Consider the following 25,215-nt stretch of genomic DNA (forward strand, 5'->3'; position numbering starts at 1 on the left):
CTAGAACCAGGTAAGGGTAAAAATCCTCCCCAGGCACAATCAAAGGGCTGCTCTTGGCTGGGGAAAGATACACGATCAGCAAAAATTAAAATCCCTCAGTGCGCATCAATACCCCTTTAATTCATTGAATCCAATACAGTCATCAGTGTTTGCTGGCAAGGACACAGTCAACTGAAAATCTAGGCAACTTCAAAAAATAAAAAAAAAAATTCCAATTCTAGCATATCCTCTGCTCCAGATCCTCCTGCCCAAGGCCACTGCCAGTTTCCGTGGTTTTACAACCAGTCAAATAAATCCAGCTGCTTAACTGTATAACCCCAAGCTAGGGTAAATATTTCCCACATGACCCCTCCCAAATACCTCTTGGTCCTGCTTACCTACTTTGGAAACCCCCTCAGTCCACTTATCTCTGCAGCCATGTGCTGTTCTCTCAGCCACTGAATGAGGCTGTTCCTCAAAAAGGACAGACTCCCAGCTGAGGCTTATACAGCATGCCCATCTTAGTACAAGCCAGCATCCTATGAGCCCCTCCCAGAGGAGTGGCAGGGCAGGAAAGCAGCCCCAGAGAGCCTAGATCTCTCCTCCAGTCCATCCATCACCTCTGCCTGCCTCACCTGGGGCTTGAGTTCATACTGTTGTTGGAGCATCTCAGCCACTTTATTCTCAAAGGCACACAGCTGTGTGTAAATTTGCTGCAGGAAGGTCTCTCTCTTGGTCTCATCCAGCTGACAGCCTTGGAATAGCACCTGAGCCAGAGACACATGGGAAAGACATTACCTTAGGGTTTTAAACAGCTACCCATCACAGTGGTATCTGACCCACTGATCCAGACACACACATGCACTACCCTAAGGAAATGCAGGGGGAACACAAGAGATGGCAGGTAATTAAGTCATGACAAGAAAGGCCTCACACGAGCCACCTCTGTGTAGCGATCCTGGGAGCCACCACAACATGCACCTGTCAACCTAATTCGGGGGCAAGAGGTTCCTGCTGCCCTAGGAGTCAGGCAGAGGGAAAGGCACTGAACAGGAGGAAGTAGGGCTCCTTGTCCAAGCTCCTAGATGCCTCTAACTTCAGCCTAACATTCTTCAAGGCGGCACATTTGTTCTACTCTAACTCACATGCAGCCTGATCCAACTACCTGTTGATAATTGGCAGGATAAAGGAACAGCAGCCTGAAGCAAAAGAAAAAAAAATTAGGGTAGAGACTAGGGAAAAAGCCTGAGCAATTGGACAGTGAAGTCCACTGGTCAGGGAGGTGGGAGCCCAATCACAGCAGATAATCCACACCAGGTCAGAGATGATGCTCTTACCATTTATATTACAGCAGTACCCACAGGCCCCAGCCAGGATGAGGGCTCCATCATGCTGAGTGCTGCACAGACCCAGAGTAAGAGACAGTCCCTGCCCCAAAGAATTTGCAGGAAGACAGGGAGGGGAACATGATGCAACACACATGCAGAGAGTTCAGGAGATGATCGGCACACAACTTGCTAGCTCCATTCTCCCCCCGGAGATAAGTAACAGATTGGGGGAGAGGGAAACAACTAGAATATGGACAATTTTATTTAGATGAGTTGCACATATATATACACCCTTCTCCTCCCCACCATATGCCCATCTGCCCCTCAGCCCAGGGCTAGTTTCTTGAAGGCCTCATGGAAGAAGTGGGTCTTGAGAAAGGATCTCAAGGAGGCCTTGCAGATCAATTCAATGTCACTACAGGAGATGCACTAGAACAAAGCACACAGACGGTTATGGGAGAACTGGACAAGCAAGCAGTCCAGGATGACATCAGTGACAGAGGGCTAATGGGAAGGACAGAGGGAGGCATCCTCCTTATGTTTATTACGGTCGTGCCTAGAGACTAACCAGGAGTGGGGCCCCGTTGTGCAAGTACTGTATAGACAGAGTAATAAGCAGTCCCTGCCCCAAGCAGCTGACATTCCAAACACACAGACAGAAGACAGAGGAAAGGGATAGAACACATCAGCAGGATGAGCAGAGCGATGGTCTGCAAATGGCATGGTAGCACCATGATTTTTGAGGGTTAAGGTTTTGCTGGGAAGTGATGAGCTACATGGGTGCCTTCTGGCCGCACCAACCAGAATTCAGTTGTTTAAATGGGAACTGCCCTTGCATGTGTGGTTTACAGAGCACCTGAGCTATGGTCCAATCTCACTAGGAAGCCACCCAAAAAAGTGAACTGAAGAGAGTTCAAGTCACATTGGGGCAAAAGATATCCTAGATGTACTTCCCTTAATTAATGGCAGGCTGCTGCCCACAGATCCCCTTCTTTGCTTGGCATTGCCCACATATGCCAAATCTCAGCCTCCTGTCCACAGATACACAATGAAGCTGTGCCCACACAAGAGGAGTTGCTCCTTTATGGTCTAGCATTGCACCAGACTACAGGCTCTCATGAAGCAAGACTACATCATCATATAGCAGTGCTCAGACAACTCCTGTCTCCGCTTCCCTAGGATCTCACCAGCAACCAGGGCAACAAAAAGTGCTCTCACACAAAGATGCGGGGAGGGGAAGGAGGTAGAACTTTACCTGGTGGGACTGCAGGCCAATGATGGAGGAATATGCTTGGATGGTGACAAAGATCTCTGGCTGGTAGGTAATTTCTGAACCAGGAATTCGGAAGGGTTTTAACAATCCCACTAGGCATCGGGAAAGGGCATGAAACACCTCATCAAAAATGATCTCCCCCGTTGAGTCATCCTGCAGAAGTACAAACAGGAAATTTTAGCTGTTCCCCCTGATGTAATTGACAAGGGTCCCTAGCACAGAGTTACACCATACAGCCTTCTAGAAATACTCTGCAGAGCCCCAGCACGGAGCGGAGAACACTCCTGGGCCAGCTCCTAGCAGGCAAAGCCCATGCACAGATAATCCCTGCAAAAGGGGCAGGATTTTCCTGTAGGGATTATCTGTGCATGGGTTTTGCCGGCTAGGAGCTGGCCCAGGAGTGGCAGCTGGCCAAGTGGCAGCCGCTGGCACACACTGCTTCTACTGGGAGCCAACCTCTCCTGGCACACAGAAGGGAGATGCATGCTGGGAGTAAGTGCACAGGAGGAAGCCCTTCCAGAACAGAGATGGCAGCAGGAGCTCCTTGTGGGCAGAGCCATGGGGTATACAGGAAGAGGCAGGGACGCATACACTTACCACGATGCCTGTGGACGGGCTCAGGTCGAGCTCAATCACAAAGCGGTACTGTCGTGCCAGGAAGGTGACCTGTGTGGAGGGCACTAGGAGATAGGGCCTAGGCCGGACAGACTCATGTGGCTGCCACCCATTTGGCAGGATGCTGAGAACATCCAGTTCATTATCTGACTTCACCTACAGGAGAAAAGAAACAGCAAGTGAGGGAAAGCCAGGCTTGCAGGGGAGCAAGAAAAAGAGGAGGAAAAAAAAAAAAAGAATTGGGCTAAAGCCTTTCACAGGTTCCCAAGGAGCAGTAGTGGCCAAAAGTCCTACAGCTTCTCTCCTACTTGGCCAAACTGCCAATGCCAGAGGGCACTGACCAGCACACAGTGCCACCCTGCCTTCAAGCCTGGGCACGTGTACTCACCAGCTCTGACTCAGGCACAGCCCAAATGACTTGATGCAGGTGATTGAGGAACCAGGCTAGGCGCACGTTGCGGGAGATTCGATAGTCTTTCTTCATCAGGAGGAAGACCTGCCCTGCGTCTTCCACCTGCAGCAAAGGGGAACAAGTCACCATATCACTAGGGAGGAGACGACCAGAGAACACAACAGCTAAGCTGCTTATTTTTCTCCATTAACTAAAACCCTTCTACAGCTAAAAGTGCATATTTCTCATCTCTGCAGATACATACTGCTTCTCCATCCTCACCCACCCACCATGCCTCATCCTGAGCCAAAGCTGTAGGGTCTGGGTCAGGGACTGTGCTTTGGTAGACGTCCGTGCAGCTCCTTGCACAACAGGCCAAGCCTTTGGCGCCACTGTAACCCTGAACAGCGACAGTCACTGCAGGGCACCAACACCGTTCACTAGGGAGCCTGCACAGTTCAGGCAGACGCTGCAGCCAGCACAGGCTGTCCCCGCCAATCCTGCAACCAGACCCAGGACCAACCCCTCCCCCTCCACAGCATCAGGCTCAGACCTCAGGCCCCAGCCCACCTCCCCCTGACCAAGCTTCCCGCCCAGCACCACGCCCGGCCCGGCCCGGCCCGGCCCAGCCCAGCCCCTTCCCCCCGCCCAGCGCCAGGCCCGGCCCCTTCCCCTGCCCCCTGCCCAGCGCCAGGCCCGGCCCGGCCCCTTCCCCTGCCCCCCGCCCAGCCCAGCCCAGCCCAGTGCCAGGCCCGGCCCGGCCCGGCCGCTGCCCCCCGCCCAGCGCCGGGCCCCCCCCATGGCCCGCAGGGGCGCGGCGGGCGGGGAGTACCTCAGAGGCCCCTCGCTCGGCGGCCGCCATGTCCGCCCCGCCCGTGACCCCCCCGTGACCCGGAAGCGGAAGGGAGCCGAGCCAGGCCCCCCGCGCGGAGCGAGGAGCCGCCGGCGCCGCCATGCAGGTGCGCGGGGCGCTGGGGGCGGGTCTCAGGCGGGGGCTGGTGCCCGCCCCAGGCGGCCGCGGGCCCGGAGTCCGCGGGGGGCAGCCCGGCCGCGGGGGGCGGGGCGTGGCTGGGGGGCCGTGTGATGCGGGGGCGGGGCATGGCTGGGGGGCTGTGTGAGATGGGGGGAGTGGCTGGGGGGTCTCTGTGAGATGGGGGCGTGGCTGGGGGGCCGTGTGATGCGGGGGCGGGGCATGGCTGGGGGGTTGTGTGGGGCGGGGAGTGGCTGGGGGGCTGTGTGAGACGGGGGGGTCTCTGTGAGATGGGGCGGGGCGGGGGGCCGTGGGATGCGGGGGCGGGGCATGGCTGGGGGGCTGTGTGAGACGGGGGGGCGGGGAGTGGCTGGGGGGCTGTGTGAGATGGGGCGGGGTGGGGGGCCGTGTGAGACGGGGGTGAGGAGTGGCTGGGGGGCTGCGTGAGACGGGGGGAATGGCGGGGGGGCTGTGTGTGATGTGGGGGCGGGGCATGGCGGGGGGGCTGTGATAGGAGCAGAGTGGTTACTTCACCTCTATCCAGCCTTGGGGCCCTGCTGCCAGCAGCCCCTGCCCCATCTGGGGCCTGCAGCTCGAGAAGGGATCTGATAAATCCAGGAGGGTTTAGAGAAGACCCATGAAGAAGATCAGCAAACATCCTTCCAGCGGTAGCAAACATAGTGTATGGACGGTGACTTAGCCTTCGGCCACTGTGCAAACCATAAAACTTCAAACTACATCCTACATTATAAAATATTGTAACTGCAGATTAAAAAGAACACACCCTGTTAATCCGCTTGCCTTTTCCTTATTTTAGTGCCTGACCATGCAAATAGGGCAACTGCTTTGAATCACACACGCACGTTGTCAGCTCCCAACAAATATTCTGGTTTTTGAGAGGCCATAGAAAAAGGCCCCCAGGACAAAAACACAGAAAGCCATTTTGACCTAAAATGGCAGTATAAATGACAGCATAATAAATAATGGAGTAGGTCTTCTGCATGTCCTAAACCGCATGGACAGAGGCGATTATATTTTTCAGTTCTTTCGAAGTAAGCAGTCTGCATGGATTAGAAACCAAGAGCTGTAAAGGCACTCCTTAGTGTGTTGTTACAAAGGTTGTCTAAATACGTGGCATACCCATATGTCTTTTTAACAAGGGGAAACTAGGGTGACATATTTGAAATCAAAACAATGGCCGTATCCAGTTGATGCCTTGTAGTGATAGACTCGAGGGTCTATCTGTTTAGCCTAATAAAGAGAAGATTAAGGCGTGACTGGGTTACAGTCTATAAGTACCTATGTGGAGAACAGATGTTTAATAATTGGCCGTTTGTCTAGCAGAGAAAGTTATATCATGATCCAATGTCTGGAAGATGAAGCTAGACAAATTCAGACTGGCTATAAGGTGTAAATAGTGAAAGTAACTAACCATTAGAACAACTTGTGAAGGGTTGTGGTGGATTTTCCATCGCTTCAGTTTTTACTTCAAGGTTGGATGTTTTTCTAGAAGGTATTCTCTAGACATTATTTTGGAGCAGTTCTCTGACCTGTGTTATGCACAAAGTCAGACTAGAAGATCACAATTATCCATTCTGGTCTTAGAATCTATGAAACTACTTTGAACTTTGTATAACTGCAGAGGTACCGGGAACTGGGGCTGTGCTGAAGAGTAGGCTGGGGCTTCCTGTGTCTCCCATTTTCACCATTTTCCAGTTTTCCCCAAATCAATAAGGTTCTGACCCTTAATGCCTAGAACATTCCCTGAAATTTCGGAATTGATTGAATGTGGTGTTCAAGAGATATAATGTGACAGAGGGAGAAATACTATCGAGTTGAGTGTGAAACCTTCTTGAATATAGCCATTTAAAATACAGTCTTGTCATGTTGGCATGAACATTGAAGATCCCTGTCAAGGTCTTCACTGAAATCCCTGATCATTTAAAAAAGCAAAAACCTATCACAAAATATGGGATAGGTCAAACAGACTGCTTTATTTATTTATTATTCCCTGCGGGGGATGGCATAGCTCATGGTTTGAGCATTGGCCTGCTAAACCCAGGGTTGTGAGTTCAATCCTTGAGGGGGCCATTTAGGGATCTGGGGCAAAAATTGGGGATTGGTCCTGCTTTGAGCAGGGGGTTGGACTAGATGATCTTCTGAGGTCCCTTCGAACCCTGATATTCTATGATTACTGTATTGCCTAGGAGGTCTAGTTATGGGCCAGGACCCCACTGTGCAAGATGCTGTACTGACACAGAACAAAAAGACAATCCCTGCTGCAAATAGTTTACATTATAAATACAAGACAACAGACACGTGGGGGAGCACAATGAGACAGTGCTGGTCGGTATGCTGGTGCTGGGCAATGGTCTCTGCGCGCCAACAGCATAAGTGTTGTCTAGTGTTTTGTAGGCCTTATGGAAAAGGATAGTTTGAAAAAGGGTAATGAGTTTTACATATGTTTACAGGGAGCTTCTTCATAAGAACGGCCATACTAGGTTAGACCAAAGGTCCATTTAGCCCGGTATCTTGTCTTCCAACAGTGGCCAATGCCAGGTGCCCCAGAGGGAATGAACAGAGCAAGGAATCATCAAGTGATCCATCCCCTGTTACCCATTTCCAACTTCTGGCAAACAGAAGCTAGGGACACCATCCCTGCCCATCCTGGCTAATAGCCATTGATGGACCTGTCCTCCATGAACTTATCTAGTGCTTTTTGAATCTGTTATAGTCTTGGCCTTCACAACATCCTCCGGCAAAGAGTTCCACAGATAGGCAAGGTGCGGACAGACCACAAAGGGCCTTGAAAGTGAAGACAAGCAGCTTATGTTTGATGGAATAGAGAAGAGGGAGCCAGGAGAGAGATGCGAAGAGGGGGGTGATATGGTCAAACAACTGGCTACAAAAATGATCTTTGCAGCAGCATTTTGAATGAATGTGAGCAGGGCAAGATTGCATTTGTCACAGCCAGAGAGAAGGATGCTACAGTAATCGTGATGTGAAATGGTGATAGCCTGGATGAGAATGTTACTTGTGTGGAGGGATACGACAGTCCATCTCTGACAGATGTTAAGCAAAAAGACTCTGCAAGATTTAGAAAGAGCTTGGATGTAAGGACCTAGAGAGTGGTCCGAGTGGAAGATGAGACCCAGGTTTCCAGGCCCAAGTGGCAGGCAGGATGGTGGCGTTGTCCACAGGGTGATCCATAGTGATCAAGAAGAGATGGGGGAGAAAGAGGAAGAGCTCTGTTTTAGCCATGCTGACCTTAAGCTGACCGCTAAACATCCACAAGGAGATATGAGAGAGACAGATTTTGACAAGGATAGAGCAGACAGGTAGATCTGTGAGTCATCTGCATAGAGATGGTGGTTGAATTTCAGTTTGCAGATGAGATTACCCAAAGCTAATGTGAGAAGAAAAGTGGATCCAAGACAGAGCCCTGTGAAAAATGGCAGAAGTTTGGAGAGCAGATGAGGTCACACTGAAGGTGTGATTAGAGACTTAGAAGGAGAACCAGAAGAGGGCCAAATCATGGAAACCAAGGGAGAACAAGATTTCAAGGAGAAGGGTATGGTTGACTGTGTCATAGGCAGTTGTCAGGTCAAGGAGGATGAGGATGGAGACTGATTCTGAGCTTTGACTAGGAAGAGATTGTTAGAGACTTGGTGAGAGTGATTTCAGTGGAGCGCAAGGGGTGGAAGCCAGATCAGAGAGGGTCTAAAATGGAATTGGAGGAGAAGAGCTCAGACAGTGACTGTAGACAGCATGTTCAATAAGCTAGGAGATGGGGAAGTAGTTGGAGAGGCAAGTGAGGTTATAGGTGGTTTGGTTTTTTTAAGATGGGAGGGACTAAAGCTTGCTTGTATTGTGAGAGAGGAAAGAGCCTGAGAATAATGAGAGGTTAAGGAGAAAAGTAAGGGTGGGGATCAGAGTGGACAGTGAGGGAGATCAGGAGATTGGTTCACTGGAGCAAGTGGAGGGGTTCGAGGAAGAGAGCAGATGAGACACTTCTGCATGTGTGACAGTGCAGAAGGAGAGATGTTGGAGGGGGAGGGTGAAGGGAAAGGCAAGCCGAGGGGAGGGGAAATGTTACGTCGTATTTTGTCAACCAAATCGGTGAGATCCCATGGCAGGAGAAGGGATGTGTTTGGAGAGTAGGGCCACGTCTGCACTACGGACCTTCCAGCGGCACAGCTAGACCGCTGCAGCTGTGCCAGTGTGAGAACTCCTGTGCAGCCGCTCTACGCCGGCAGGAGACTGCTGGCAGAGTTAAGCCACCCCCAACGAGCAGCGGTAGCTATGTCAGCGGGAGAGTGTCTCCTGCCAGCGTAGTGCTGTCCACACTGGTGCTTTTGTCCGTAAAACTTATGTCAGTCAGGGGGGTGTTTTTTCATATCCCGACCCACAAAAGTTTTGTCAACAGAAGTGCTAGTGTAGACAAAGCCTGAGTCAGAGAAGGTGAAAAGGCAGTTGGCATTGCAGCCATAGGAATCAGGGACATTGAAGAAGTAGTGTTGTTTAGCTAGGAAGCTGGCAGAACTGAAACGGGTGAGAACAGATTTGTAATGGAGGAAGTCAGCCTGCTCGTCCATAAGAGATGCTCTGCAGTGTGAGAGCGGACACAGAGGAAACAGATGTTGGGGGTGAGCCAAGGCGGGGGATTGGCAAGGTGGACCTTGTGATGAGAGAGAGGGTCAAAAGAATCAAGGGTGGAGGTGAGTGAAGCCTGGAATGAATCAACAATCCTAGAAATGGGGGGAGAGGGCTGAGAGCAGAGAAGCGCTGATGGGCTGGAGGCAAACAGAAAAGGCGAGTTCCAGGGCAGGGGCTGATGGGTGGTGCTGTAAGAGGGCAGGTGATGGTGAGAGAGAGGGAACGCAGCAATTAGAGAGAGCAGTGCTTGGTGAAGTCCGAGTCAAGTGCAAGAGTTGAGCCAAGGCTGCAGGTCGAATGAAGGGTAAGAAAATGTGCAGCTGAGAGGTTGGATGGGTTATCAACGTGGACGTTGAAGTCATTGAGGATGAATGTGGGAGATTGCGAGGAGAGGAAGGAGAGCCAGTCGTCGAGATCTGAGAGGAAGGCTGATGGGGAGGAGCTAAGTGGATGGTAGATGAGAGCAACGTGGAGTGGGAGAGGAGAGAAGAGTCAGATACAGTGCTGTTCAAGGTAGGGGAAGAGGGAGAGGGTGGAAGCAGTAGGAGCAGGAGAGGAGACATCCAACGCTTCCACTATGGTCTGTTCCAGGGTGGGAAATGTAAGAGAAGGAGGGGCCTCAGTAAGAGGGGAGCTGCAAAGGCTGGATGAGGCAAAGGGATCCCGGTCTCGGTGAGAACCAGGAGCTGGTAGGACGGAGATATGAAGAGTCTGTGGATGGCTGTGATCTTTTTAGAAATGGCGTGGTGTTCCAAAGAGACACAGGGAAGGGCATGGGGGTGGAGGAGAATGGGTGTCAGGTTGGGAATAGTGCCATGAGGGGGCAGAGGTGATGGTGGGCATGTGTGTGGCAGGTGGAGCGAGTAGGGATGGAGGGAGGACCAGGGCTGGTGCAAATGTCAGCAGAGGTGAGGAGGTGGCAGAGAAGGATGTGGATGTGGGATCTGGATTTGTGGTGGTGGGAGGAGTGGTAGATTGGAATGGGAAGAGGAGTGAGTAGAGCTGGTTGGAACCGTACAGGGGTGATGGTAACCAGGATGGGGAGATGGACCCAGTGTGGGGAAGGGTTGAGGATGGAGAAGGATGGTTGCTCTGAAACAGGAAGGGTGTGGTGAGAGCCATGGGTGGATGCCTGTAAAATGACTGTGTCATGATCTGCTTTCCCAATCAGCATTCCCTTCCCATTGTTTGGTTGCTCTCTCCCACCCTCCTTGGCGTATTATTATTCTCTTTGTGGTTTACACTGGTAAATTAGTGGGGCAGGGACTTAGTCCAACTGTGTTTCATAAAGAATTTTGTGCAACTCTGCTACTGTGTAAGTAACATAGTAGCCAAGAACCTAGAGTACTTTTCGTAAGAGTCTAGGGTTTGACCCAGCTTCCTAGGCTGCAGATACCCACCCATCTGTTAGGTGGCATGCTGTGCCCCAGTTGACTGCCACCCTCCATCCCAGAGGATGTCAGTGAGATGGCTCTATGTAGGTATGAAACAATTTGAGATGAAAGGCAGTAATCAACTCTGTTTGTGGGTCTAGGTGTTATATGACACTAATCACCACAGTGTCAGAGCACCAGCCGCAAATTAAAAATGGCAGATGAAACATGGGAGCCTACAGGTTCCGTGGCAGCTGGAAATGACATGTGGTCAGTGAGAGACCAAAGGCAGAGGGTGAGGGAAAGAGGCTGGTACCTGAGTCTCAGGTGGGTATGGGGGTCGGGTCTAGTGGTGCTTAGGAAATGCAGGAAACCAGCTGCCTTGTGAGCTGCACGAGACTGAGTTCCTGGCCAAAGGGAAATGGGACTGTGACAGAAGAAACCCCAAGCGTTTTATCTCAAGCATGTTTCTCTCCTGGAAGAGTGGTCTTGTTCTATCTGCTAAGGGGGAGTGGGGCAATGCATATGAGTTTGTGTCTGGTGACTTCTGTGCATTTCTGGGGCTGAGGAGAGCACTAGGCCTTGTCCTAACCCTTCTCTTTCCCGCTTTCTGCAGAGGGAGGAGAAGCAGCTCGAATTGTCCCTGGAGGCGCTTATTAGCCAGGTGGCTGACCTGAAGAATTCCTTGGTCAGCTTCATCTATAAGCTAGAGAATGAGTATGACCGGCTCACCTGGTAAGAGGGTGTGCATGTTTGTGAGTGCGGGGTGTCATGGCTAATCTGTCCTGTTGTGCAAGATGTGCTCTACATTCTGCTTGCTGGGGTTCACAGAGGCCTGACTGCACTCGTGGCCCTTATTTCCAGCTGCTAAATACCATGAAAAGAATCCCCACCCAAAAAATCTTTTCTTAATATTAACTTTTCATGTTAGCAATTGCAGGTGTTGCCACATGGCGGTCAAGTGATTTTGGAGGGGAGGTGCCCACACACTGGGTTTGGCAGATGATCTTCTGAACAAAGAAGCAGCCACAAGCCTTGTAGAAGAAGTGCAAGCTACAGAGGTGCCTGCTCCTTGTGTTGGCTCCTGAGCAAACTGTGCTTCAGGACCAGTCATGAATGGAGTAAGCGGGGACCCTCCCTTGGTCTGTATAGATTCTAAGGCCAGAAGGAACCACTGTGATCATCTAGTCAGACCTCTTGTATAGCACAGGCCAGAGAACTTCTGGGGAATGTAGGGATAGTTGTGCATGATATTCTTCACTCTAGAAATGGTCTGGTTCTGTTATCTGATCTAATGTGGGTGGTTTCCTTGCTTGTTAGTCCAGGGTTGCAATTGATTTCTAAATCTCGGTTTGGGTCTTTGTTCTAGGGTTTTTATGCAGCGCCTATCACCGTAGCATTGAAGTACTTGAGGGACACACATCTCTCCCTATATGCTGTCATGACTTTTCAGCTGTGAAAATTCAACTTCGGGATTGAAATTTTCAAGATTTGGTCTTTGCCCAGAGATTAACTTCATAGGAGAGTTTGACCACAATCCTCGCTGGTGTTTCTGAGTTCGGGGGGGGGGGGGTGAACTCCCCACTTTTCCCACTTCTAAAAATGGCCACATTTTACACATTCCGTTGCCATGGTGATGGACACAGTGTAAGACCCTAGAAAGAATAGAATTACCCTACACAGCTCAGTGCTGCATGTGTTCTGAAATGTGACCTTGTCTTGTGAGTGAGTCCTTATGGAAAGGAATGTCCACCCCCAAGGAAAGGAAGGAGCATTTCCAGGACATCAATCATGGGCGGGATAATGGAACAGCTGATATAGGACTTGATTGATAAAGAATTAAAGGAAGGCAGTGTAACTGATCCCAATGAACATGGGTTTATGGAAAACAGATCCTGGCAAACTAACTTAATATCTCTATTTGATGAGATTGCAAGTTTGGTTGATAAAGGGATGCGTGTTGATATAATGTAGATAGACTTCTGTGAGGTGTTTGACTTGGTACTGCATACCATTTTGCCTGAAAAAAAACCAAAAACTAGAAGGATATAAAATTAACATGGCATACATTAAATGGATTAAAAACTGGCTAGCTGATAGGTCTCAAAATGTAATAATAAATCATCATCAAGTGGATGTGTTTCCAGTGGTGTCTCGCAGGGATTAGTTTTTGGCCATATGCTATTTAACATTTGTATCAGTGAGCTGGAGGAAAACACAACATTACTGATAAAGTTTGCATATAACACAAAAATTAGGGGAAGTTGTAAATAATGAAGAGGACAGGTCACTGATTCAGAGTGATTTGGATCTCCCGGTTAAGCTGGGCACAAACAAATACTGTGTGTTTTAATACAGCTAAATGGATACATCTGGGAATGGAATGTAGGTCATACTTACAGGATGGGGGACTCTATCCTGGGAAGCCGTGACTCTGAAAAAAATGTGGATGTCGTGGTGGATAAGCATTTGAACATGAGCTCCCAGTACTGTGGCCAAAAGAGCTAATGTTATCCTGGGATGAATAAACAGGGGAATCTCGAATAGGAGTAAAAGAGTTTATTTTTCCTCAGTATTTTTCAATGTTGTGACTGCTGCTGGAATATTATGTCTAGTTCTAGTGCCCACAATTCAAGAAAGATGTTGATAAATTGGAGAGGGGTCAGAGAAGAGCCACAAGAATGAATAAAGGATTAGAAAACCTGCCTTATAGTGATAGACTAAAATAGCTCAATCTATTTATCTTAACAAAGAGGTGGTTAAGGGCTGATTTACAGACTATAAGTACGTACGTGGGAAAAAAATATTTTAATAATGGGCTCTTCAGTCTAGCTGAGAAAGGTTAAATATGATCCAATGGCTGGAAGTTGAATCTAGCCAAATTCAGACAGGAAATAAGGTGTAAATTTTTGACAGTGAGAGTATTTAATCATTGAAAAAATTTACCAAATGTCTTGGTCAATTCTCTGTCACTGGCAATTTTTAAATCGAGATTGGATATTTATCTAGAAGACGTGTTCTAGGAATTATTTTGGGGAAGTTCTCTGGCCTGTGCTATACAGGAGGTCAGACTAGATGATCACAATGGTCCCTTCTGGCCTTGGAATTTATGAATCTATGAATGACTATGCAAAGGCACAGACAGGTGGATCTGGTCAGGCCTCAGTGCAGCCAGCTTTCTCAGCATTCTCAGATTTTGAGAGTTCACTGAAAGGAAAGATCCAGTTGGATTTTATCCCTGCCTAGAGATGGCCTTCAGATCTGTCTGCCCACACTACCAGGAGTCATCCTCCATAGGGGTTCTAGCAGTGGGGATGTATAAGGATTTGTATGATCTATCCTCAGTTCTGAGCTCCATCCTTGGTTCAGCACTGGCCTGCAACTCCTTGATACCAAATCTTTGTTAAATCGGGAACTTCAACAGAGCACCTTAATCCTCTTGAGCTCCTTAATCCCAGCCAGGGACAGAATTGCACTGAGATCTGAGAGAGACCAGATCCATCTCATTCTTTTGTTGCTCCTGATTAGGGCCACTATATCTTTCTCCCTGACTGCACTGCTTACCCAGGCCATCACTCCCAGCTCCACCCTGTGTGTGGCAGTAAAACTCATAGTTGTTGCTTTGAATCTTTGTCCATGTGGATCTTACTCAAGATGCACTTGGGCCTCATGCATGAAACTGTGTGCATGGCTCCTTGAGTGGGACCCACGTGGAGAAGACATCTTGAAAACCCACATTTACTATACGATAAGTAAATTGTTTGTTCCACGTTTCTTGGGGTACGTCTACAGTATGAAATTATTTCGAAATTATTCTATTCGAATTTTCAGAAGCTATTTTATACATTCGGTCTTCTGTGTCCCCACTAAAGAGCGTGAATTCGGTGGAGTGCGTCCACAGTACCAAGGCTAGCATCGAATGTCGGAGTGGTGCACTGTGGGTAGCTATCCCACAGTTCCCACAGTCCCCGCCTCCCATTGGAATTCTGGTGGTGTGGGCAGACAGATCTGAAGGCCATCTTGTCATAGCATGTAATTTAAAACCTACAGGCACCTCCTCCCCCTTTTCCCTTCCAGCAGTGCTGGGAATGGTGCCACCCATGGCATCATACAGGGGGAGGTGGAGTTATTAGTTCCTGCTTTGAGCCTTTGAGGTAGGCTTCTTTCACAAATACCAGAGACCACCCTCCAGCCTGCTCTGCCCCTGGGTCTGAGGGTTTTGCAGAGACGAGCGGATGACGAGCTGAGGCTGAGCTGTGAGAGAGCTCTTTCTGTCTCCTGCATCCATTCCCAGGTCTCACTCATCCCCTTTCCCTTCCCAGGCCCTCAGTACTGGACAGCTTTGCACTGCTCTCAGGCCAGTTGAACACGCTGAACAAAGTGCTGAAGCATGAGAAGACACCCCTAATGCGCAACCAGGTTATCATCCCCCTGGTGCTATCTCCAGACCGTGATGAGGAGATCATGGTAAGAACCTGGCAGCTCTGCTCTGCTGAGAGATGCCCATGGAGCGCTGGAATGTTCTTCAGGCAATAGCTCCAACTCACCTACAACCTCCTAATGCTTAACACGCACGGCCTTTCCACAGAAGGAAGAGGGGGATGAACTGTTTGGGGGAGGGGTGGCTCATCCCAGAGCTGCTGTGTGGAATCGTTTCACCTGCGAACTTGCACTTTGGTACAGTCTGTATTCCTTGCTCCACTTTGTGAAAATGCAGTCACTGTGCAGCCAAGGCCCCTAGAGAGAGCATCCCCTGTACTGACAGGCCTCCCCACTGGCTATCCAGGAACTTCGCTTCAGCCATGCTCTCTCCAGAAGAAGTCTGCATCTTGCATCATGTCCTCAGCTAACTGACCAACAGGGAAGTAAATTCCACAGTCCAAGACACGCAACTAAGAACTCCCAGGCCCCCCGATATTGAAATGTGGGGGCTGTTAGCACAAGCATCCCAGCTAAATGTGACTGTCATGGCAGGCATTGCCTTGGGAGAGAAGAGGGATCTCGGGTAGTCCCTAGAATGTTTGGATACTATGAGGACAGGCGTAGTGTAAGAACCTAGTTAGATAGGACCCAAACCATTTAATGCTTTGTAGATCAAAATCGCTCAACAGCAAATTGTTAGCCAGAGCTCTAGCTTCCTAGCCTATGTTCTTTGCTCCAGTTGTGTGACTGCTCTGCTGGAGGGTTGGGCTCTAAGCGTGGATTCTCTGATTGTTCCAGCGACAGACAGAAGGGCGTGTGCCAGTCTTCAGCCATGAGGTGGTGCCGGACCACCTCCGTACCAAGCCCGACCCTGAGGTGGAGGAGCAGGAGAAGCAGCTGATCACAGATGCAACTCGAATCAGCTCTGATGTGGCACAGGTAGGGGAGGAACAGCTAGGTGCTGCACCCACCTTCAACCCAGAGAACAGGCGCAGGCTCCCCATTTCTCTGTCTCGCTCCTGAGTTGCTACACCCTGCCATTCTGTCCTTGTTGTAATTTGCTTTTCTTCTAGGCCCTTCTCCCTTTTCCCTTCTGTGATTTCTCCAGCTGCCCCAGACCATTGGGCTCCACCTCCTCCTAAAGTGCATCGCATTCTGTAGGGATTGCTGTTTGATCAGCAGAGATGAAGAATACACAGTCATTCACATGGCTGTTCCCTGCCAATCTTTTATTGGACCCAGGCCCCCTAAATGCCTGCATTCAGTCACACAGCCGCTGAGAAAGGTTTTATACACTCACCTTGCTGTCTTGTACCATGCTGGAGATGTCCGTGCATTTTCTCATTATTTTCACTTTGCAGAAACAGATCCAGAGCTTGAACAAAATGTGCTCAAATCTGCTGGAGAAAATCAGCAAGGAGGAGCGAGAGTCTGAGAGTGGAGGTATGGCACTGGGGTGGAGATGGGGTACAGAGTCCAAGGGGAAGGCTTGAGAGGCCAAGTAGAACACAAACCATAGGGCCTGAGGAGAGCAGAAGGGCCTTATGGGAGAAGAGTTCGGGGTGGGTGGTGGGAGGAGAGGCTGAGCCAGGAGAGCCATTTTTTAGAAAGGAATCCAGACTGTTTGAGATGGGTTTCCTGTGTGCCAGGCATTAGGTATTCTGTGCTGTAGGGAAATCTAATTGATCCAAACTAGCATCATTCAGGTGAGTTCTGATCCCATCAGGAATGTCATTCTGGCCATTCTGGCACCACTCCATGCAGGTTGCTATTTCTTGTTTTTTCCTTGCTGATGCTGTGAGTGGTGCTGTCCAAGATCCAAAATATAGGTTTTCTCTGCCTCAGATGGCTTACCATCTAACCAAGGCAGATGTGTAGCAGCGATCTGACTCCAGCAGCCCACCTACAGCGCAGCAGCCCACACCCTGGTCTTCCCCGGCCTTGGTTACTACTTGCAGGGTGACCTCAAACCCCACCACCACCACCGCCCCAAAGCACCTCAAAACCGTCTGGTCTGAACTGCCCAGCCCTCTCCGGGGACAAGTTTGTTGCTCCTCTAAAGAGACAAAATTGCAGTTTGCTACTTTAACTGGAGTTAACAATCACTTCAATTCAAACACAGCACTAGGTTGGTTTAGATAAAAGGGAAACAAAAATATTAGCACAAAGAGACAGCACCACCCAGCCATCTCATTTCCTTCCAAATGCAGCACTGGGATGGATATGGACCTTCTCCAGATTTTGTGGATCTGTAATAGCTTTGATAAGTGCTTTTATTCTCTTAGGATAGTCAGTCAGTTTAGTAAGTTTAGTTTGTTAGCCAGTAGTTCATATGTAAATAGCATTAATCTAGGTTTTAGTATCTAATGAGAGTACTGGTGTCTATGGTGGGGCCGAAGATTAAGAAGCACGGCTTTGAAAGATGTGCGTTATGTTCCGTGGTCTTCCCAGCTTCGGATGCCCACACCAGGGGCTTCAAATGCCTAGAGAAAAGGCCTCGTTCTTCGTGTTATGCTGTCTGTTGCACATTTACTCCCCATGTCCTGCAGGAGAGACAAAAGATTTCAAGCCCTCTTATTACAAGAAGTTTTGACTGTTACCCCTTTGGGATTGGGGGTATCAAAATCATCTGAGGGAAAGAACAGGTGGTCTGAATCAGCCCCAGGAATTTCCAGAGTGAGGAAGTTGATTACGCCAAAGGCATCAACCTCTGCACTGAGCTCTAGTTCCAAGGCAACCAAGCATTCAGTAGCTAAACCTTCAGACCCCGTTGCAAGAAAGGTACAGCCCTCTACTGAGACCATTCAGGATAGAGGACTTAAACCCCCTGACATCATGTTGGACCTGAGGACATTAGTTCAAAGAAACAGAAAGCCAAGATGAAACATATCTTGGAGTTGGAAAAGATTTCCCATTTCAGGTTATTCATCAGATTCCTTGGATTGTGAATTCAGTGTGGGTCCAAAGTTAGCTAAGGAACCGCAGCCTAAAAACATAATAGCCAATTGTAGGGTTTTCTTGGCCTGCAGACAAAGTTTTGTTTAATAGTTATAAAGGCTTGTTCCTCCTCCTGAGACCAATGCAAAGTAGCCAAAGAATCCAAAGTATCCATCAAAATCGAGCACTTCATCTCTTCCGGTTCTTTCTATCATGGTTTAGTCCTAAGTGGAGCACAGGATCTGGTCCAAGAGGTGAATATAGCTGGGCCGCTTGGTAATAGTGACCATAATAGAATTAAATTTAACATCCCTGTGGTGGGGAAAACATCACAGCAGCCCAACACTGTAGCATTTAATTTAAGAAAGGGGGACAACACAAAAATGGAGAAGTTAGTTAAACAGAAATTAAAAGGTACAGTGCTAAAAGTGAAATCCCTGCCAGCTGCATGGAAACTTTTTAAAGACACCATAATAGAGGCTCAACTTAAGTGTGTACCCCAAATTAAAAAACCTAGTAAGAGAACAAAAAAACTGCCACTGTGGCTAAACAACAAAGTAAAAGGATGATAAGACCATTGCAGAGAAACTAAATTAATTCTTTGCATCAGTCTTCACGAAGATCATCTGACTTCTTGGCTCTACCTTCGAAGACACCTACATGGTCTCCAAGAAAGACTAATTTAATCTGTATCTCTGCTGCAGATTCCGACCTCAGTTGTATCTCACACAGTCTTTGTCATGCTGTGTGGAGTGGCTCACAACCTAAGTTCCCTGTAAGCTGTGCAGCCATGCAGCAGGTTATTTAGGGAGGTGCAGATCCCCCAGCCCAGCCCCTCCAGAGCTGCTGGAGAAAGGAGCCCTTCACCCGGCCCAGGCCCACCGGAAGTGCCGCAGCTGGGGAGAGGTGCCCCTCCCCTGGTCCAGTCCTGCCCCGCCAGAGTGGCTGTGGAGAGGAGTCCCTCCCCCGCCCAATCCAGCCCCTTCCCCAGCCCAGCCCCACGCTGCCGGAGCTTTCAGGGAGAGGAGCCCCTCCTCCGGCTTGGCCCAGCCCCTCCGGAGCTGCCACAGCTGGGGAGAGGTGCTCTTCACCCAACCCAGCCCAGCTCTGCTGGAGCTGCCGCGGCGGGGAGAGGCACCCCTCTCCCCCATCCCAGGTGCTGCTGTGGGGAGAGAGCTGGGGCGGGGGGGGGTCCTCTCTGTTCGCCACAGTCCCGAGGCAGCCTGCACCCCAAACCCCTCATCCCTGGCCCCACCCCAGAGCCCGCACCCCCCACACCCCAACCTTTTGCCCAGCCCTGAGCTGCCTCCTGCACTCCAATCCCCTCATCCCCAGCCCCACGCCAGAGCCCATGGCCCCAGCTGGAACCCTCACCCACCCCATACCGCAACCCTGTGCCCCAGCCCTGAGCCCCCTCCCACATACTGAATCCCTCGGCCCCACCCCACCACATGAATTTTGTTATGGGCACCAATATGGCGGTGATGTGTCACATGTCACCTCCATATTGGTGCACATAACAAAATTCATTCCTCACATGGGTGGGAAAAATTAGAGGGAACACTGTTCACAGCTATGAGTGCCTACTGCTTACCTCAGGGCAGACTATCAAAGGGAGGGCAGGCATCCCAAACTGGTGAAGCCTGTCTGAGCTTCTTCCCTGAGCAGGGTCTGTCAGAGGATTGTAGCATGTGTGCTGTGGTTTAGCAGGTATGTACCCAAGTGGAAACAAATGTTGGCTTCACTCAGCTGCATTCTGTGTTTTAGCTCTGGTATAATTTCCACTGATCTAAGAAATTGAAGCTCTTAGGATAAGCAGTTCCCAGATGGCAGCACCTTTGTTGTCTGGTTTCCTCTTAACACTGCAAATTTCAATAACCTTTGTAGTTTCCTAAAAACAATATATAAAATTGACTAAATTGGCTAGCCTTTTCAATAAAGAGCTAGCCGTGCCCCAGATCACTCAACATATCCCATGAGTGGGAATATGCAGAGTTCATCCTGAAGAACTCCAGTTACAAGTGAGTAACCTTCATTTCTACAAGAGCTCAAGCAGCATCAGCTGCATTCCTTAGGTAAGGTACCCATCAGTGACATTTGCAGGGCTGCAACTTGGACATGTGAAAATATGTACCCAAGTCATATTATTTTCCACGCGTCAAGGGAAGATGCCAGATCTGGACGAGTTGTATTGTAGTTCTTGTTCAGATAGACTCTGAAACCCTCCTCCTTGCTGCACTGCACCTGAAGTGGAATGGACGTGAGCAATCACTTAAAGAAGAAAAAAAAAACAGTTACTCACCTCTTTCTGTAACTGTTGTTCTTTGAGCTGTATTGACACATCTATTCCATGACCCACCCTCCTCCCCTCTATCTTAGACTCCAACTTCCTGTTTCCGGTAAGAAGGAACTGAGGGAAGGTCAGGACAGCTCTGCCCCTCTATACCATTGGCTAACACCACAAGCACGCAGACAGTGCATGCGGTGCTTGATGGGTACTGGTATGGGGGAAAGAGCTCTGGCTTTGGTGCACTTGAACACACATGCTCACCCTGAAGGGGAATGGACATGTGCAACACATCTTGAAGGGCAGCAGTTACTGAACAGGCAAATAACCATTTTGTATGCCATAAGGAGTCTCAATTCTAAAGTTCTGTGCTCTATCTGTACAGGAAACCTCCTGTTTTTAAAAACAGATCTTAGGTATTTCTGGTATCCATGGCCAACATGGACTAGCATGGTCCTGTTACCTGAAACCATGTATGTTCAGTTCTGGAAAGTAGGTTTGATTTTCCAACAGTCTGGGAAGGCTGGGGCATCTTATTCCATTGCTATCTGCCAGTCCACAGCATGGCATCTCGGAGAAAGGGGCCTTCATGGAGCCTCACGGATGTATCGTAGGTGTCCCATAGTGTCTGAGCACCTCACGGTCTTTAGTGAACTTACCATCATGCACCCCGGTGAGGCAGGGCAGGGTTTTTGTCCCCATTTTACAGATTGGGAACTGAGGCACAGAGACTGACTTGCGCGAGGTCACACAAGGAGTCCTTGAGGGGGAATTGAGCCCCGGTCTCCTGAGTGCCACTAGCATGCTGGCCCATCCTTATTCTATTTCATCTACTGGTATCCACGCCAAGTTCATTGTTACGGACGCAGGACAGTAGTGAGCCCAGGTTGCCTCCTGGGAACTGTCCAATGGACTTGGCTGTTGAAATGCTCCAGAAATCTTCTCTTTCCCTGCAGGTTTACGGCAGAACAAGCAGACTTTCAACCCTGCTGATACCAATGCACTGGTGGCAGCTGTGGCGTTTGGAAAAGGGCTGTCGAACCGAAGGCCTCCAGGCTCAGGGGGACCTGTCCAAGCAAGTCAGCCAGGTGCCAGTGCCATCATAGCAGGGGCTTCAGGCATCCAGCAGGTCCAGATGTCAGGTGCTTCCAGCCAACAGCAGCCAATGCTTGGAGGAGTGCAGATGTCACAGGCAGGCCAGCCAGGTAAATAAGAAGAATGCCTAAGAGTGCTTGGTGTATGGGGGGGAAGAGAGAGACATCAAGGCCAGCAGTCCTACCCCAAGCACCATGCTCACCGTGCTGCCGGGGAGAGCGGGCTCTGAGAGCAGAGGGATACGCAGTATGGAGCTGGGGAGAGAGAGACTGACTTTGAGAGAGACATCTTTGGGGCAAGATGGGGGCTGAGGGCAGGGAGAGCAGAGCATATGTGGCATGGAGCTGGAGAGACCTGGCTTTGAGGGAGACCTCTCATGGAGTTGTGGGGGACACCAGGGTGTAGCTGAGTAGACTGCGGTATCTTGGGGATCTAGGTTAACCCACAATATGATCCAAACTGCCATTAAACGACAACTCAGAGCTGGAGTCAACAAAGGGACACAAACGGTGAAATGAACCCATATTCTCCTAGTACAAGGGAAATCTAGACATGAGGCTTCACCTCAGTGCAACTGAGCTTATTCCCACACCTCAGCACAAGCCACACTAATCTCTGTGGATCTTTAACATGGGTAGCCCACTCCTGGACCACGCTCATCCACTCTGCTGGGAATGACCGAGAATCCTGTTTTAATAAAGACATTTCCCAGCATGTTGCAACCAGGCATGTCAGAATGCACAGCATCCTGTTGGGGACCATGCATGCAGTCTGCAGGCTAGTGTCTTCTGTCTCTATTTGCTCCCCAGCAGAGAGTGAGCGCCCTGGGGGTGTGGCCCTACCCCCTGCCCTCTGCACCTTCCTAACTCCCACCTCAGAGAAGTTAAGCTCTCTCAGTGATGGATTTGTTTTTACTTGAAAAGTCTGTGATCTGTTGTGAGGTTTTGGGGACCACCCAGATGGGTATGTCTCCACCTGCCCTGTAACCTTGGGGTCCTTAATGCTGTGCAGCTACCGTTCAGATGGCTGAACATCAGTGGATTTCCGAGAAAAGCCAGAGATTCAGAGATGAACTAGTCAGGGAATCCAGCACGAACAAGTTACACAGAAACTAAACATAAAGACGCAAACTTGATTTACATTTCCATGTTCGATAAAATCCCTTTGCTAATAGAAGCTGCCTGTTGTCTCTGAACAGTTGCCCAGTGTGCGCCCTGCTGTGGGTGGAATCTGGCATTCACTGACAGCTTCCTGCCTAGAGGTGTCCCTCAGTTTCTGGATGAAAGCCTCCTTTTTAAAGGGGTCCCCCCAAAACTATGGTGACGTGTGGTTATTCAGATTGGGGAAATTCCATCTTGAGGTGATAGCTGGGGATGTCTCAGTGTCTCCCTGTTAACTCTCATCATTCATCATTATCTGTTCCTGGGTTGGACAATGGATGATTACATGGAGCCACTTGCCTTAGGAGGTGCCCCTCCCTGCTGTGAGGTGGAGTTGAAGTTGTAGTACCAGTTATTAGCACAGTTTTCTATATATAAAAATACTTAGATTCATAACCAGTCTGTACACCTACTTCATTATGGACATCACATTCAGAACATGACAAGCTGCGATACAAGATCTTACTCAATATACTTTGCATACTGTATTCTTGTTCTGTAAATCAGTGGCTCACTGCCATTCTCTCCGGGGGGTGTCTGGACCGCGATTGTCATGTCGGTTACTAGCCAGAAATGCTGAAGTCAGCGGTAAGGCACGCCATGGGCATGACTCCTGAGTAATGGTCTCAAGTTGCAGTGGGGGAGGTTTAGATTGGATATTAGGAAAAACTTTTTCACTAAGAGGGTGGTGAAGCACTGGAATGCGTTACCTATGGAGGTGGTAGAATCTCCTTCCTTAGAGGTTTTTAAGGTCAGGCTTGACAAAGCCCTGGCTGGGATGATTTAACTGGGAATTGGTCCTGCTTCGAGCAGGGGGTTGGACTAGATGACCTTCTGGGGTCCCTTCCAACCCTGATATTCTATGATTCTATGATTCAATAGAATATGAGTGCTGTGGATGCTCAAAGCAGAAGGGAGTTACGTAGATGCAGGCTCTGGCTAAGTTTGGTGTTAGGATCCAGGCCCATGGATTTGCGATGCGTAAGTGTCCTCCAGAAACTCAGCTTTATTCAAAACACACATTTCTAGCCCTTACAGTTGTGAAGGAATCCTTTGAAATACAACCCAGCATAACCAGTGCAGTGGTGTCTGCTGGTGTTAGCAAACATCCTGAAACAATGGCCCAGAGAGGTAGAATGGCCTCATTTATCTCAGTGGGGTGATAATTATGAACCATGACAATGTAAATGTCAGCACTGTTAGCGATTTCATGGTTGGTCCTGTTAGCAGAAACCTCCAGTTAATGTGTTTCTCCAAATGCTCCCACTCCTAGGGTGTGGGAGGCCCAGCTGCCACTTCCCCCCACAGCTTCTGCAATGAAATGACAATGTAGTGTCAATACAGAATTCTGTAGCACACAACACTGAATTTAGGGCAGCCCAGAAACAACTGAATTAAAATCATAAGGAAAGCTGAGCTGATTGAATTACTCATGCTCCTATTTAATTCACTAAAAATCTCAAATTTCTAAATTATTCTTGAAGCTGCCACAGAATCCAGGGGTGGTGGGTATGATGTTTGGGGAAGGAGGTGTTAATTGAGGGTAGTGTGGATATAACTCTGCCTACTGGTGAGTTCCTGGATGTGCAATGATAGTATTGATGGAAAACACCTTTGAGCAGCAGCCTTAACTCTAAATTAACATTGAGGAAGACAGTGTTTAGTGTTAGTCATTAATGCTCTGAGATCCTTGTGAAATGGAAAGTGCTATAGCAGAGCAAATTATAATGTATGGCTTGGCCAAAATAATGAGCAATGGTAGCAAATCTACCTGCCTGCAAACATGTGATGGAGGGTGTAACCAGGAAGAAGAGGGGAAGGATTTATTTAGGATGGGACAGAAGTTGGAACTGGATGACAGGAGAGGATCACCTGATAATTGCCCTGTTCTGTTCATTCCCTCTGAAGCACCTGGCATTCGCCACTGTTGGAAGACAGCATACTGAGCTAGATAGATCATTGGTCTGACCTGGTGTGGCTGTTCTTATGTTCTAACCATCCTGCCCTGGAGCCTGGGGTTGGGACTGGATGGCTCCCAATAGGGCTGTTTCTGCACTGATGTTTTGGTGGTGCTCTCCTGTACAGATAATTTCTCTTACCAAGTGACTTCACAACTCCTTTTTCTTCTCTAGGTAAGATACCCAGTGGCATAAAAACCAACATCAAATCTGCCTCAATGCATCCATACCAGAGATGAGCAGGGAGGAGCCTCGTCCTGGCTGACCACACAACACCAGCATTCTTCCTGCCAATTGCCACTCCAGGATTTCCTTCCATGCCTGTCAAATCCCCACAAGCGTCCTCTCATAATCCCCAGCAGGGAGATTTCTGGGTGGGCTCTCCCATCCTGTGAGCTCCAGGCTGTCTCCTCCCTCTGGTTTTATTCAATGCTGGAGGGTTTGTGCAGAGCTGCTGGTGGCCACATGCTTGGGGTAGGAGCTCCCCAGACAAGGGAAAGCCTGTCTCCCGCCTGGTCTGGCCTGGAGGGGTCCATACGCTTCATTCATCCGAATGCAGAACCTGAACGGCTTCAGAGAAATCTCTTCTCCTGGCTTTTGTGTAAGGAGGTCCATGAAGGTTGCACTGCCTCCTCCCTTTCCCCTGCCTCCCATTATTGAATAAAGACCATGTACTATGCCATGCGTGACCACTGCTGTCTATGTGTCAGGTCCCAAGGAGCCTCGCAGCCTGAGTCTCATTTCGCTTTGGGAATGGCTGTAGAACAGTTC

At 49.4% G+C, this 25,215-nt stretch overlaps 2 protein-coding genes across 3 annotated transcripts in view; one reads left to right on the plus strand and one right to left on the minus strand.

The window, feature by feature from the left end:
- SZT2 (SZT2 subunit of KICSTOR complex) overlaps window positions 1–4,461 on the minus strand; it is a 70,605-nt gene extending 66,144 nt beyond the window's left edge. The window contains exons 1-5 of the mRNA XM_074961936.1: window positions 4,419–4,461; window positions 3,584–3,709; window positions 3,178–3,351; window positions 2,563–2,733; window positions 615–746 (exon numbers count right to left, since the gene is read on the minus strand). Coding sequence (XP_074818037.1) covers window positions 615–746; window positions 2,563–2,733; window positions 3,178–3,351; window positions 3,584–3,709; window positions 4,419–4,448 — 633 coding nt within the window. The 5' untranslated portion in view covers window positions 4,449–4,461. The remainder of the gene's footprint in view (window positions 1–614; window positions 747–2,562; window positions 2,734–3,177; window positions 3,352–3,583; window positions 3,710–4,418) is intronic.
- MED8 (mediator complex subunit 8) lies at window positions 4,430–25,125 on the plus strand. 2 transcript variants are annotated; one of them, XM_074961937.1, is made up of 7 exons: window positions 4,430–4,545; window positions 11,202–11,320; window positions 14,908–15,052; window positions 15,806–15,946; window positions 16,369–16,450; window positions 21,188–21,436; window positions 24,619–25,124. In XM_074961937.1, exons 1-7 carry the CDS (start codon window positions 4,540–4,542, stop codon window positions 24,681–24,683), a joined length of 807 nt encoding a protein of 268 aa, XP_074818038.1. In that variant the 5' UTR covers window positions 4,430–4,539; the 3' UTR covers window positions 24,684–25,124. The 2 variants fall into 2 exon arrangements, with proteins under 2 accessions (XP_074818038.1, XP_074818039.1); XM_074961938.1 differs by lacking the exon at window positions 11,202–11,320 and having other exon boundaries at window positions 4,481–4,545; window positions 24,619–25,125.
- Window positions 25,126–25,215: the final 90 nt, after the last annotated feature.

The sequence above is a fragment of the Natator depressus genome, chromosome 8, assembly GCF_965152275.1.
Source record: "Natator depressus isolate rNatDep1 chromosome 8, rNatDep2.hap1, whole genome shotgun sequence".
Taxonomy (NCBI): domain Eukaryota; kingdom Metazoa; phylum Chordata; order Testudines; family Cheloniidae; genus Natator; species Natator depressus.